This window comes from Jaculus jaculus, chromosome 5 (genome assembly GCF_020740685.1).
Source record: "Jaculus jaculus isolate mJacJac1 chromosome 5, mJacJac1.mat.Y.cur, whole genome shotgun sequence".
NCBI lineage: Eukaryota > Metazoa > Chordata > Mammalia > Rodentia > Dipodidae > Jaculus > Jaculus jaculus.
This window is the reverse complement of record NC_059106.1, coordinates 35,849,090-35,864,013: the sequence shown is the minus strand read 5'-3', so window position 1 is coordinate 35,864,013 and position 14,924 is coordinate 35,849,090. Positions and strand designations below refer to the sequence as shown.

The 14,924-nt window shown below is 40.3% G+C and overlaps 1 protein-coding gene across 2 annotated transcripts in view; it reads right to left on the bottom strand.

Annotated features, from left to right (window-relative positions):
* LOC101613057 (contactin-associated protein-like 5) overlaps positions 1-14,924 on the bottom strand; it is a 408,379-nt gene that overhangs the window by 120,903 nt on the left and 272,552 nt on the right. For both annotated transcript variants that reach the window (XM_045151145.1, XM_045151146.1), the window contains one exon: positions 231-431. In XM_045151145.1, coding sequence (XP_045007080.1) covers positions 231-431 — 201 coding nt within the window. The remainder of the gene's footprint in view (positions 1-230; positions 432-14,924) is intronic.

Genomic DNA, 14,924 nt, shown 5'->3' with positions numbered 1-14,924 from the left:
TGGTCAACATGTCTTTCTGAAGATCAGGAGAAAACTGTGAGAAGCTGTACAATTCACCAGGATCATAGCCTGGGTATTAAAGCCAAGACTCATACCCAATCTGTCTTCTCGTCACATCTTTTCCACATACTTAGTATATGCACTACAGCCCCCTTCTTGTCAAGTACTCCTTTCCTTGGGACTCTGGGCCTGAGGGGCCCATGAAAATGGACAGTGTTTTTGAGACTTACCTGGTGTATTAAATAGGCGGGATCTCCTGCAATGATAGACCACCTCCTGTTCACAGTGCTCTGAGCCATCAATCAGGGCCTCCAGCTGCTCCATATTGCCACCATAATACAAGGTCATGGAATAGGGATTCTTAAGGCTGGAACCCTGCACATGGGTCAGCTGTGTGACATTGTGCTGCACTGACAACCAGATCTTGTCCTCTGCCAAGACAATAGTGAAAAGCAAGAGACATTAGAGGGAAGGCAAAAGAAGTGCATGCACACATTATGATGAGTCACTCAAAGTACAACAATGAGTCACCCAGAATATTCTGTTTATGAAAAATGGGAGTGGTGAATTCTGTGCCTTCTATGAAGGACCAGAGAACTTGGTTCCACCTAGAGAAAAATATTGTTACATGCTACATTTATGGAATTATGACTCTACAGGCATTGTACCACACATTTAATACCTGGGTATTGTGTAATTTAAAAATGACAATAGTCATCCTCTATATCCATGGAGGATTGTTCCAGGGTCAACCCAGGAATACCAAGATCTAAAGGTACTCAAGTCCCTTACGTTAAGTGCATAATATTTGCATATTACCAACACACAACTTCCTATATACTTTCAATTATCTCTATATTACATTTAATATCAAATAAAAAATGCTACATATAAAGTTGCTATGCCATATTGTCTAGGAAATGATGGTCAGAAAAATATCTGTACAAATTTAGCACAAATAAAAAAAAAATATTTTGGGGCTGGAGAGATGGCTTAGTGATTAAGCGCTTGCCTGTGAAGCCTAAGGACCCTGGTTCGAGGCTCGGTTCCCCAGGTCCCACGTTAGCCAGATGCACAAGGGGGCGCATGCATCTGGAGTTCGTTTGCAGAGGCTGTAAGCCCTGGTGTGCCCATTCTCTCTCTCTCCCTCTACCTGTCTTTCTCTCTGTGTCTTTCGCTCTCAAATAAATTTTAAAAAAAAGTGTTTAAAAAAAATCTTTTTGCATATACTTTTGAAGGTATGTTGGGTGACTCCTTGGATGTGGATACACTGGCAAAGAGCTGTTTGTCTCTAAATTGGACCAGAGCCAATACTGCTATGCTAAAAATTAGCAGAATGTGAATGATGAGATTAATTCAGTGTACCCAAGATTACCTAGCAAGTAACTTAGCAAAATGTAAATGGAGGGTTTCTAACACCAGAACTTCTATTTCTAGCTATTGCACACATTCTTCACAAGAGAAAAATTAGTACAGTTTCTTAGAGAACAGTAAGTGTCATGCTGGAAATAAGAACTATCAATGAAAAGCATCCCTAAAAACATGCCATCACTAACAAGGTTGAAATTATATCATATATACTCTGTATGCAGTGAAGAAGTTAACTGCATTTTAAATGACCTATTCTCAGTATTATTCATATTGGCTAAAAATATTTAGGAAGTTTTATAATAAAGAAATCCACAGAAATGTCCTATTTAGTAGTACCAAAATGAAAAGACCAGTACAAGTGGAAAAGGATAGGGGAGAAAAATTTGAGCTTTAGACTTAGAGAGAGACACGCTTGAAATGTATGTCTACCCACAGTAACACTGGGATGAGCACTTTTCTGAAGCTCAGTGTTACAGCAGCAAAACCAGGACTTCAATGCCAGCAGTAAGGTTGCTGGGATGAAACCACAGGCAAGACTGGAAATTGCAAATCACCATACAGGGCAAGTCAGGCACTCTGTAATGACACCTGTGGTGAAAAGATTTACCACAATTGGAAATGCAGTTGAATTTTGAAAAACCTTGTAAAGAAAGTGGGGAAGGAAACAGGAAGACATGAAAAGCTTTAGTCATCCAAGAATCTTGCCCTCATAATTGCATCATTATTCTTCATAGATTCTCAGAGCTAGCAAATAATCTCTTATAAAAATTATGTGATTTCTTCTTTTTTCCACAATCCTACATTTATACACAAGGAAACCAAGGTCCATAAAGAAAAGAAATAACTGAAGGCATTTCTGTTTGACCGTAAGGGTGAACAAATGCAATGAAACCAATCACAATTATTTAGCACTACAAAAATCATGATCAGAGTTGTTGGCATGATTTAGCTGTTTAGAAAGGAATAGATTGCTGGTTTGTCCTATGTTAATTCTATCCTCATTTTTGTCAATGAACTGGAAAAAGTTACACCTCTCTGCACCTAAATATCAGCATATTACAAGAAGGAAGAAGAAAGAGGTGATATGATTTTTAACTATCGCCAAAGAATTGTTCAACTTGAAAAAAAGGGTAAATGCTCTTTGAACCAAACAATTAAGCTATAATAAAGCACTGACTGACTCATCCTGCTCTCCTCATCAGGCCATTGATAAACCATATATCCCACTCTCATTTTCCACACAAATCTTGTCCTTTGTTTCTTTGTGGTGAGCTTAAATTTTTCTATAAAGTATAAAAAATACAAAACCAATGGTATTGCATATTCACTCTGAAAATGAAAATATAGGACATGACTTATTTTGTCCAAAATGCTAGTATTATGAGAATATTCATCTGAAACTTCAAAAATGTTGTTTATACCAATATGAAGAAGTATGATGAAAAAAAGAGACAGTTATTATTCAACAGTGAAATGCTTTAGAAATAGAAATAAATATGGAAGTTTTGAAGTGGCCAGGATAATTATAAGAGGAAAAGGGAAGCCATGTCTAACTTGTTCTAATAGATGCTGTGCCTCTTCTACTCTGTGTGAGAACATTTCACATATGTGTGCTCTCATTACATAGGCATCATCATCCCAGCTTCAAACAGTGTGAAGGATCAAAGGAGAGGTTAGTGCTTAAAATCTGCAACCCTTTGGCTAGTTCATATAAAAAGCAACCTGGAAATGGGAAAGCCCACTTTGAAATCAGCAATAAGAAAAAAAAAAAAGCTATAAAAGAAAATTGGCACTGAGCATGGAGTGGACTTGTGATGGATGATTAAGTTTATTGCCAACTTGACCAGATTAGGAATGAAGTCAGAGACCTTGGGCAGGTCTGTGAGGGCATTTCAGGCAAGATTAACTGAGCAAGGAAGTCCTTCCTCCAAAACAGGCAGCCCTTCCCCTGGAGAACTGGGTATATAAAGAGGCTCCAGTAAAGCATTCAGGACTGTTTCTTCTTTTGTCCCTCTGCCTATGTTACTCACTGGTGTAGGCTTTGCTCCTGGCTGCCCCTGCTGCTTCCTTGTTCATGTTTGTCCGTTCATTTGGCCTCATGGACTAAACGGCTGCTGGTCCTACAATTTGTTAATCTTCATCCAGCCTTGAGGATTGAGCAGCTTCTGGGTTTTTCAATTTTTCACTGTGTGTGCAGCTGTGATTTGATGAATCAGTATATAGGTTTGACCACCCAACCTGTATATTGTGAACTGATTTACCAAATCACCCCTCTAAATATATATATATATATATTCTATTGGCTATTGTCTAGGGAACCTGGACAAATGCATTTTAGGGATATAACAGCCTGTGCTACTCACTGCTGAGTGTCTTTTACCTGGCTGTCCCCAACCCTCCACTATTCACCCATCTTTGCATCTCTTCTGTTGGGCTCTGCTTCCAGCATGGACAGAAGAGCAGGGGCTCTCGGGGAATCCTCCAGATCTTCAGTACGGGATCGGGACTGCTGAGGCATCCAGCTGTGTGGTCTAAGCAGCTACCAGGTTCCTGGACTCTCAAACCTGCAGACAGCTATTGTTGGACTAATCCAATCCCCTTTTGAATACATTTCATTCTCTAGGTTCTGTTTCTCTAGAGAAACCTAACACAGCACCTACATAAGCAGCTATGTGTGGCCACACCTGCCTATAATCCCTGTCCTGCAGACCACAGAATTACTGGGGATCGATAGTCATCCAGACTGGCCTAAAATGGGAGCTCTAGGTTCAGTGAGTAAACTGTTTCAAGGACACAGGGATGTGAAGGATAGAAGAGGACACTTGCACATTCTACTTTGGTATCCATGTACATGTGCACAGGGCATGTGCACCTGCACACAAATGTGCATATACCACATACACACACACTACCATACCACACATACTATGCACACAAACACACACACACACAAACTAACAGTGATTGGGCAGGATGATGGCTGAGTAGGTAAGACTCTAGCCACAGAAGTGTAAGGATCTGAGTTCAGACTTCCAGCACCTACATCAAATGCCAGGTGTGTGGTGCATGCCTGTAATCCCAGTATTGGGAAGGCAGAGGCAGCAGATCCCTGGGGCTTGCTGGTCAGGAAGTCTAGCCCAATCTGTGAGCTCTGGGTCTTAGTGAGAAACCTTAGTTCAAAAAAAATTAGAAAGTAAATAGTTAATATATACAGCTGGGCATGGTGATGCACACCTTTAATCCCAGCACTTGGAAGGCAGAGGTAGAAGGATCATTGTGAGTGCAAGGCCAGCTTGAGACAATATAGTGAATTCCAGGTCAGTCTTGGCCAGAGTGAGACCCTGCCTCAAAAGAAAAGTGTTTTTTAAAAAAGAAAAAAACATATTATATAGTTAAAATATTTGCATCATAAGGTACTGTGGTAGCTTGAATATTTGTCCCCATGGACTCAGGTGTCTTATCAAAATTGTGTTTGTAGTTTCAGGCCCCAGCAAGCAGACGTCTATTACAGGGGTGTGTGCCACTGGAGGTAGATCTGTCCAGTCTGAAGGTATGTAGAGAGGTTTGTGCTTGCTTGTGTGCTGGCTGTTTGGTGATGTCTCTCTTCTTGGATTTATGTAGGGAAGCTGGTTTCTTCTGGTATTTGATGGTACTTCCCTTGGATCTGTAAACTTGAAATAAGTCCCTTTTTGTAATAAACTGTGTCTGCCTTGGATGTTTGTCCCAGAAATGTGGAACTGACTAAAGGAGGAACTATTCAACTCAACAAGCTGAGCATGAGTGGGTAAGATTTGAGACCAAGTTCTATACCATCCACACTGTCATTCTGATGTCTAAAGGAGTTACAAGGTACAGAACATCCAATAATATGCATGAAACACTGTTTTGACATAACATATAGTTTAATGTAAGCCAGGAAAGCATTCATCAAACTAAATGGTGACTTTTAGATTTCAATTATATTTACTCATTGAGCAGTGTGATATTCCAAGACACATTATGTGCCGTGTATTATTGTGTTCAGGTGTACACTCAGTTGCTGCATACCCAGGAACAAAGGGGTCAAAAAGTATTCTCTAACTCTTCCAAAAGCCTGTCACCATTTGTGGAGAAATCTGTGAATACAATAAGGACAAATCTCTCTGCCTATTAGAAGTCCCCTGAAGGTTGCAACTATGAGGGGAATTATCAGATAGCTGCCTGGGGCAGGGCTGGCAGCACTTGTGATGGGGCGCTAGAAAAGCATGCCCAGCAGAGACTGAACTGTTTTCCGCAAGTGCTGACTCATGAAGAGGGAATTTTCATCTATGTGTACAAGAGCCTAGGCTTCCACTGAGAACCATCCAGATGTTCCCCATAACTCATATGTTTTGAATGCTTGGTCCATAACTGGTTCCAATTTCGTAGGTGGAGCCTTGCTGTAGGAGGTGTGTTTTGGGGGGCAGTATTTGGGGTGATATAGCCTGCTTCCCCTTGTCAGAACTCAGTTCACTCTCCTTCTGCTGTTTTACCATCCTCTGTGGCAGAGTTGATATACGCAGCCTCTGCTCATGCCATGCTTTCCCTTCCCACCAGGAAGCTTTCCCTTGAGATTGTATGCCAAAATAAAATCTTTCCTTCTATTGGCTGTTTTTGGACAGACGCTTTGTTCCAGCAATGAGAAGGGGACTGTAACAGTTTCTGTTACATGAAGAGATTAATTTATCATGGCCACTTGATCTATGCATTTCCAAATCAGCTTTAAAAAATGTCTTAGGCGATGGTCTCAAAGAAGAAGCAGGGTTTCAAGTTATAATATACACATGTGAACAAAGCTAGCAAGAGGAGAAAGAGATCACACAGCTAGTCACGGCAGGATATTCTAGAACATTCTCTACCCTCATTTGTGGTGAAATCTTCCTTTTTCATTACCCAAGGAAATCTCTCTTCCATCCTAGATGTCTATGTGCACTGCCTGGTTCCTCTGGCTCTCATTTCAGAAGCTGCCAACTGTTTGCATACAGATGCATCCTTTAATCTTCTTTCATATTTCTCCCACTATGTCTGATTGGCATTATGATATTGTTATTAATAGTAGTAATTATACAGGCTGTACCCTGTTCCATCTGTTGCCATGGGGATTGCTATTCAGAAGAAGAACAAACAAAAAGAGAGTGTAAAACATGACAGGAAAAAAAAAGTCTGATTAATAAGATGTCATTTTGCACAAATATGTGTTTCTGAAAATCCAGAAAAAAAAAAAAAACAACTCTGTAGTTTCTCTATCATGATTGGAAGGGAGAATAGATTATGGATGATCAATGCCCAGCTTAACTGAACTGAAATCACTGTGGTACTTCCTTATATTTCTTTTAACAGTGTGCCAATTCACTTATATTCCTATTGTAATAAAATGGGTCCATATTTGGATTGCTGAGGCCACACTGGTACAGTGATCTGTGTTGACAAAATGAATTTTTATGACAACAGTAAAGGTGGCTTAAATAATCCTTGAAGTAATATTTATGTCATTCATTGGCCAAGTGCTCATGTATGGTCTTTCAATATCTTCTGCTGCTTTGCATAGTTATTGAATTTTTTTGTATGTTTGCAACTTATTTCCCAGTTTCAATCAAAGGTACTGGCAGCTAAGTCAATATCAGCTTAGACCAGATTCCACAATTAAGAGACAGATGTGTTAAAGGACCCATGTGGGTTTTGCCATGGTCAGATGTGACTTCCTAGGAAGTCTCTGTTTCCTGGTCTAGCACTGGGCAGAATCTACTATGCCTGGGTGTGAGCAGTTACTGGAAATAGGTCTGAGCAGAGATGTCTCCTTGACCTCCAGCATCAGCACCTGACCCCAGCACACAGAGGCCAGGATGCTCTCTAGGTGTGTCAATATGATCTAAGAGTCACTTCATTATTAGAAACACATCTAGGAACCTGTGCGGTGAGACCAATTCCACCTTTCCCTCAACCTTTGTAGTGAAGGGAAACAATTGGTGTTAAGTGATTTCCACCTCCCATAAAAGGCTTAGAATTCCTACAGGAGCTGTTAACCTTGCAGGAGTAGCAGCCCTACCTCAGAGAACTCATCCCTGTCCGGCAGAACTCACCACAGACACTGCTGCTGCTGCTTTTAGAGTTGGCCTCTGCATTTGGAAGCACACCCCCATTTACATGCTGCTCTGGGAGTCAGGAGAACAGTCACCGCAGCAGATGACAGGAAACTCAACCACATCCATCATTGCTGATTCACCTTCCTGTGCTTGACACATTTACTAGCCCCAGACAGTGCCCTTGATGGTGATGAATCCTTGTGCTTTGCTCTAGCCTTTACTTTTTATATACCCTTTGGGGACATTACTTTTGTTTTTCCCATGCTTTAAAGTAATTGGCATGATGAAAGGCACCTGGGAAATGGCTCATGGTCTGGGAATGTGGAGTCCAGCACACTGCATTATATCTGTGATTCCGTAGTTTAATAAAAACATGGTGAATGTCTTGGGTTTTCAGAGTGCTTCTAGCAGCTCAGGCAGACAGTGGCTTGAGGGGTACAGGCTAAATTAACACTACGGACCCCGAGCCCATGAATTTTCAGCTGGCTGGAGGGCGAAGAACATTTTGTGTTGCTTTCTCAGGGTGGTATGTACTTGAAGCAGCATCCATGGAGGCCGGAGAGGCGAGGCCACTGACCGCTTGGTCTCTCTGTTGACACGCAGGCGGGAAAAAGGAGCCTTGATGCTAGATCGCAGCCTTACTGGGAAGCGGCATGTGAGACCACAGGGGAGGCTTGGATCAGTGTAAGATTTTTGGATCATTAACAAATATTTCTGTGCTGGATCCTGTTGTTCTGGTGTATTAGGAAAATAAAACTGGGGAATCACAAAGATCTAGTTTCCATTCTGAAATGTGTTACTTTTACCAGCTAAGTGATGATGGTCATCCACCTCAACCTTTCACAGCCTCTGTTTTCTCCAGATACAAATAACAAATGATCCCTCCCTCACACTGCCTCATGTGGATTAAAGAAAATAAGCTCTCAGGATCTATGATCCAGAACCTGGGAAACAAGTAAAGAATAGAGAGATTAAAAGGGGCAGTATTGGACTCACAGAACTTCCTGAGATTGCAGATGCACGTGGATTTCTTAGTCTTGAGAAAGGTAGCTAAGGGCAACATTTATATTTGCTTTTCCAAGATCAGAAAAGGAGACAGATGCTTCTAAGTTAAGAGTGCTTATACCTGCTCGATCAGTGTTTCCAAGTTAAGGGTGCTTATACCTACTCCACTTACTTGGAGGTTATACACTGATTCTGGGGAAAATAATCCAAAGGAAAAATTTCAAGGATGAATGGAATTACTCATGTTTCAGATGACACCCACACTTTTGAACTTGTCATGATGAATGTGACATTTCTAGGGCTCAATGGGCTCCCAGGAGGTGATCCTATCCTAAGTCTCCTAGAAATCATTTATGCCCCACTACAACCTTTGTACTCCATCGGGCTCCCTACACACGGCACAAATGACAAGACTTTCTTATAAACCTTTGCCTCATACCTGGCCCACCGTGGGCTGGTTTCATTTCTTCTGAACTGAACAGACTACGGGAATGTTTTCTGATTTCACTCTTAAAATTAGCAAGGATGTTATACATGATAGAAATAATGTTTATATATGACCTTGAAATTCTGCAGTCCTCAGATTACCTGTCACAAACGGCAATATATTTAAAAAAAGTTAAATGTCCATCAGTGGCTTTCAAACTGAATGAACTACAGTTAAACCAACATAGCAAGGTACAGTGCTAAAACAGTAGATAATGCATACATTTAAACTGATCCAGACCCATTTATGTTGCATTTATTCAGGTGACCGAGTAAAAGTACTGACGGCAGGAAAGTGTGCTGCTCCCTGTGCAGGAAGAAAGAAGGACATGAGGAGGCACTGAGGATAGGCCAACCTGAAAGGCTGTCTAGATGATGCCAGTAAGGATGAGCTGAAGGCCAATATGAGTTCAAAGCGTTTCTGATCAGCTGTGGTGTGTGGTAGCTGATTCTGTCTTGCTTGGATTGAGAAACACAGAAGATATTAGCGAGGCATACCTCTGGGGGTGTCTTGAGAATGTTTCCAGAGAGAGAATTAACTAAGAGGGGATTCTGACTGTGGCTGGTAAAAATCTCACAAATGAAGAAACAACAAACCTTAAAATTTAATATTAAATAGGGAAAAAATTAAGTCTATATTAAAATGATAAAATAACCACAGAAAATTAAAAATTCAAGTAAATTTTAAAGACAGTATTCTTTCTGAGAGCAAATTCTTGAAAGAATATAATCTAAGAACAAACATTAATTAAATCTTAGAGAAATCTTAAATTTTACCTTCCTGTTATTAAAGATATGGTTCTGAAACTAATTTGTGCATGTTGTAGGATTGAACAAAGGAGCAGCTATGTGATTATCACTGGGGCACAAAGGAGAGATATGTACAGAATCAGCAGTAATCATGGGAAATGTGTTGGTACTAGGTTTGACTTGCTGGTAACACATACCCATGTACTTTGTAACTGTGCTCATCAAAGGGGCCTATGTACACCAAGCAAATCTAGAACCTGGTTTATGAGCGACAAATAACATTCCCTACAGAAGAAAACAGGCTTCTTTAAGAATATATTTGATTCTAAGGCTAGAGCATTGAAAGTTCAAAATGACATCTTGGAATATTTCATTGTGAGTGAATATGGAGAGATGCTCCAAGGAACATGAGAAAATGACACAAGCAAATAATTACAGTGACACACCATTAGCTGCACTAGAAAATGGCATATCATCAAAATAAGTGAGGATAGGAATGATAAAAATGCTTTATAGTAACTTGCAAATCCATGGTGTCAGGCATAGAGATAGAAACAGGACAAGAAAGAAAAGGTTCTTCTGTAGGAAAGAATACAGAGTGATGGCTAGAAATATAGAAGGAACTGTAGAATTAGGAAAAAAAATAGATTGGGTATGATGGAGCATGTCTATTTTCCCCACCCTCAGAAGGCTGAGGCAGGAAGCCCAGGAAGATCCTGTCTCAAGAAAATTAATGAAAAAAAAAGAAAAGAAATACTTTCTGAATTTCAGTGTAATAACTTATGAATCATGGCAAATCAAGGTTGGAATGAAATCCTGGGAAACAGGATATCTAAACTATCCATCAGTGTCCACGTAAACTAGCACAGACAACTTACCCATGCTAAATCACTTTCACAGCTCAAATATCTGACAGACTACTTCAATGAGATGATACATCCCTGGGAATAGAGTAGACTGAAATTGAGTATTTACTGACAGGAGGCACTGAGAGGAAAGACTTTAATCAGGAGGTTTTCTGCCAGAGAATCCTCAGAGTAGGTAAAAGCAAGAAATCCACATTTCACATAGCAGCTTGTTCATACTCTATAAAAAGATCTATGCTATGGAAGCCAAGTGTGAAGGTTAAATTTGATCAACATCTTCATTGGATTGAGAAGCAAACAAGAGATTAGTAAAGAGGGCAAGACCTACCCAGAATGGGTTTATCACTATCCCCTAGACTGGGGACTCAGATGCAATGAAAAGGGTGAATACAAAGCCAGATAGCTTCTCCTTCTCCCTTTTTGCTTCCCAGGTGTCATGGTGTGAGCAGCTCTGCTCAACACATCCTCCCCACCATGATAGACTGAAACATCTGAAACTGTGATCTAAAATAAATTGATTTCTTCACAGTGATGAAAAGTCAACTAAAAAAAAAAGTAACAAGGAAAACAAACAATTTTAAAAAATAAGAGAAAGGGTTAAGTTAGAAAATTATTTATTGAAAGAAACTAATGTGACATGAACATTAAATAAAAATACAAGCACTGTTTTAAACTTGAATGTAAATATGAAGATATTAGGTACCCCATATTAGAATATAATGTTGGATATATTTCTTGTGATTTGCATGAATAATGCTATATAAATTCTAAAACAAACTTAAACATAGGTTATTAATAATAACAGTAGGGTTGAGTTGTGGCTGAGTAAAGTGCTTTTTCTGCAAACATAAGGACCCAAGTTTGGATCTCCAGCACTCATGTAAAAGCCATGTATCTGATACCCCAGCACTTAGATCATGGACATAGGAGGGTTCTGGTGATTATTAGTTACCTTGTGCAGCCAAATCAGTGAGCTCCAGGTTTAGCAACATGCCCTGTCTCCATGGTAATGTGCCTGGGGAACACACCTGATGTCAAGCACTGGTCTCTGGGTGCACATGTACCCATATATGCAAAACCACCCACACACATGTGAACACACACACATGTGAATGCTCATATATGTGTGTGGCAAATAAATAAATAATATTAGAGTAAGACAATGAGAAAGAGAAAGACTGAGTAGATCTCCTAACTCAAATATGGCTTGATGAAATTAGGAACTGTCAAGTCTGGGATTCAGTCTAAACCCATACTCTTGACCAGTAACTTGGAAACAGTAGAAGTTACTTGGTTACATGAATTCAACAAGAGGCCAGAAAGTTGTGCTGATCAAAGTTACTTCACAGGAGAAGAGAATATGGTGGGATAAAAGCCATTCTTGTACAGCAAAACCAGATGTGAGATGAGTGTGGCACAAAATCTTCAGAGCTAGCACAGGAAAATCCACCTGGGAATTGGCCAATAGAAATGATCCTGTGTGAGTTAATTTTCTTATTTCTATGAAAAACTGACAGAAAAGAGGTAACTTAAAGGAGAAGAATCTTATTTTGGCTCACAATTTGAGGGTACAGTCCATCAATAGAAAGGAATCAATAGAAAGGAAGGAGATAGAGAGAAAGAGAGAGGAGAAGAGAAAGATGACCAGAAGCAGACCATACTACCATCCCTAAGACCTGCCTGACCCTTCCTCTCCCTTTATCCACTTCCTCCAGCCCAGTCGTACCTCCTAATGAATCTATCCATAGCCTACCTAAAAGTGCCACCAGCTGGGGTCCTGTGTTCCTGTGAGGGTAATTTAGCACTCAAAACATAATTGACAGTAATTACTCAACATCTCTGAACAGGTGGGTTTTTTTTTTTTTTCAGAAGCAGATATAAATCTAACATTTAAACAGTGCATGTTAAGAATTCAGGACTGGCTGGGCACCTGTGCCATGACCATGCTTGGACTTGTATATAGTTTATCCCCTAAAGGTTCAGGTGTTAGAGATTTTGTTCTTCAATATGACAGTATAGGGAGGTAGGACAGGCCTTCAAGAGGTGATGAATTTAAGATAGGTGAGTAGGCTTGAACAAAAATAATGCCTTTCTCCACCAGAGCAAAGTCTCCTTCTTACAGGGCTGTTCCATGGCCAATTTGGCTTCCTTGGCTCTCTTTCTTTTTAAACTCTTGCCACATGACTTCTCTTGCACCTGTTCCATTCATGCCATCTGACAGGCTCTGAAGCAGCTAGAAGTGGGAGAGCAGACCCTTTACCTAGAGCCTTTTTCCTGTTGACACCTTTTAACAGTATCTCTGGAGTGATGATTACCCACCTTATAACAAAAAAACAAACCTTAATGTCCAGCATGATGGCATGTGTCTGTATTCCCAGCACTGTGTAAGGTAAGCCAAGAACTTTCCTGGGACTTGCTGGAGTTGGATATAAAGTGGTGAGCTTTAGGCCAATGAGAGAACTTTTACCAAAAAGAAGATGGATAACATTCCTAAGGATGACACCTGAGGTTGCCCTCTGATCTCCACATGCATACGTATACATGCACCTGCATACATATGAACATGCATGCCCATATAAGTGTAAAACCACAACAAAACTCATGAGCTTGAGGCCACCTTGTTATTTATTGTGTTAGCCTCTGGCAGAAGAATAGAAGCTGTAAACTTTTTGGTGTGTACGTGTTTTCAGAAGTGGAGTGTTGTAAGTAGAAATCAGCAGGAAGATGCCAGCACAGAACTATTCCAAATACATATGAATTATGGGGAGAAATAAACACCCCCTCACTGAGTGCCTTCTCATGTCCTCCCTATGTTGACAGACTGGTGTGGAGCCCAGGGGTGAATCCCCAGCATTGCTTGAGCACTGGGAAGCAAGGCTAACAACTTAGGCCTGACCATGTGAACTCATTTCATTCTTGCTACCAATAGCTGGAATTATAATCTATTACCTGCAATTGCACTGTAAAAATGTGTCTAGGAATGTCAGAGAGACCTCAATTGAAGCTTCCACTCCCTGCTCCATTCTACATGCTTTCATGGGTTTTAATAAAAACAGTGGCTTCTGCCAGAGTGGAGAGAATTGGAGCAACATAGTAGCCAGGGTGAGAAGAGATAGAGACTCATTAAGAGGTTTGTGAATTGATTTGGAGCTGTTTGAGAACCCTGCTTTTTTGTTCCAAACTGTTCTTTGCACATTCCTTATGATGTTTAACAATTGCCCTACAGGTTTACATATGGGAAACTGCTATTGTATCTGCCATCACAGGAAGGCTAACAACTTGGGTCTGACCATGTGAACTCATGTGATGCATTTTATTAGTCTTACCATGTTAATAATTTTTCACATAATATGTATTTTTCTGAACAGCATAAAAATAATGAATGGCTGGAAAATACATTTGAACATATGGCAAGGTATTCGGTAAACATTTAAAAGGGTAAAATGTAACTGACTAGAATGAGTTTAAGTGATGAGTGTTAAGGGACATCTTTTAAGAATTTTCCCTCTCTCTCTCCCTCCCTCCCTCTCTCTCTCTCTCTTTCTCTCTGTATGTGTGTGTGTATACACTTTGCAAATGAATGCCAGACACACGTACCACATGCCATTGGCCAGACATATGAATGAATGCCAGACACATGCCATTGGCTTTACATAGGTGGCTGGGGAGTTGAACTCAGGCTGGCAAGTTTTGCAAGCAAGTGCTTTTAACTACTGACCAATCCCCCAGTTCTCTAAGAGAAATCTGGTCAAATGTCTTTACAGTTATAACTCTGCTTCATCCATACTAGAAGCTTCAACCCCCTCCCCCCAGAAAGCCTCTATCCAGACCTATAGAGCCTCTGGAATCCCATGACACTTTATAAGGCCAAAGGATTTATTGTTAGAAAAGATTGTTGCTATCTTGCCTTCTACGGCTGGAAGTCTTTCATAGCTATCAGCCACATAAAACAACTGTGAGAGAGAATGAAGGTACAGTCAGTAGTCAGTAACAACACCATAACACTGTATTACACTGCTTCATGACTACATACTTTTGGAGTCCAAGAACTTTGCTACAAATACACACACACACACACACACACACACACTCATGTTTTCTCTTTCAGATTAAAAGGTAGCAATTTTTCTCATTTCCATTTTACTGATAAGAAAACCAAGATCACAAAAGATTAACTTAAGTGTCTGAGGCCATACCATCAGATGTGCAGCATTTTTATTTGAACTGCAGCGTGACTCCAAGACGTAACTTCAGATGATTGAAGATGAAAAAGCACTGGGAGAGGCTGAGCACTGATAACAGAGGTAGAAGGAAGTGAGGAGGAACAGAAGGACTTGTTTCACTC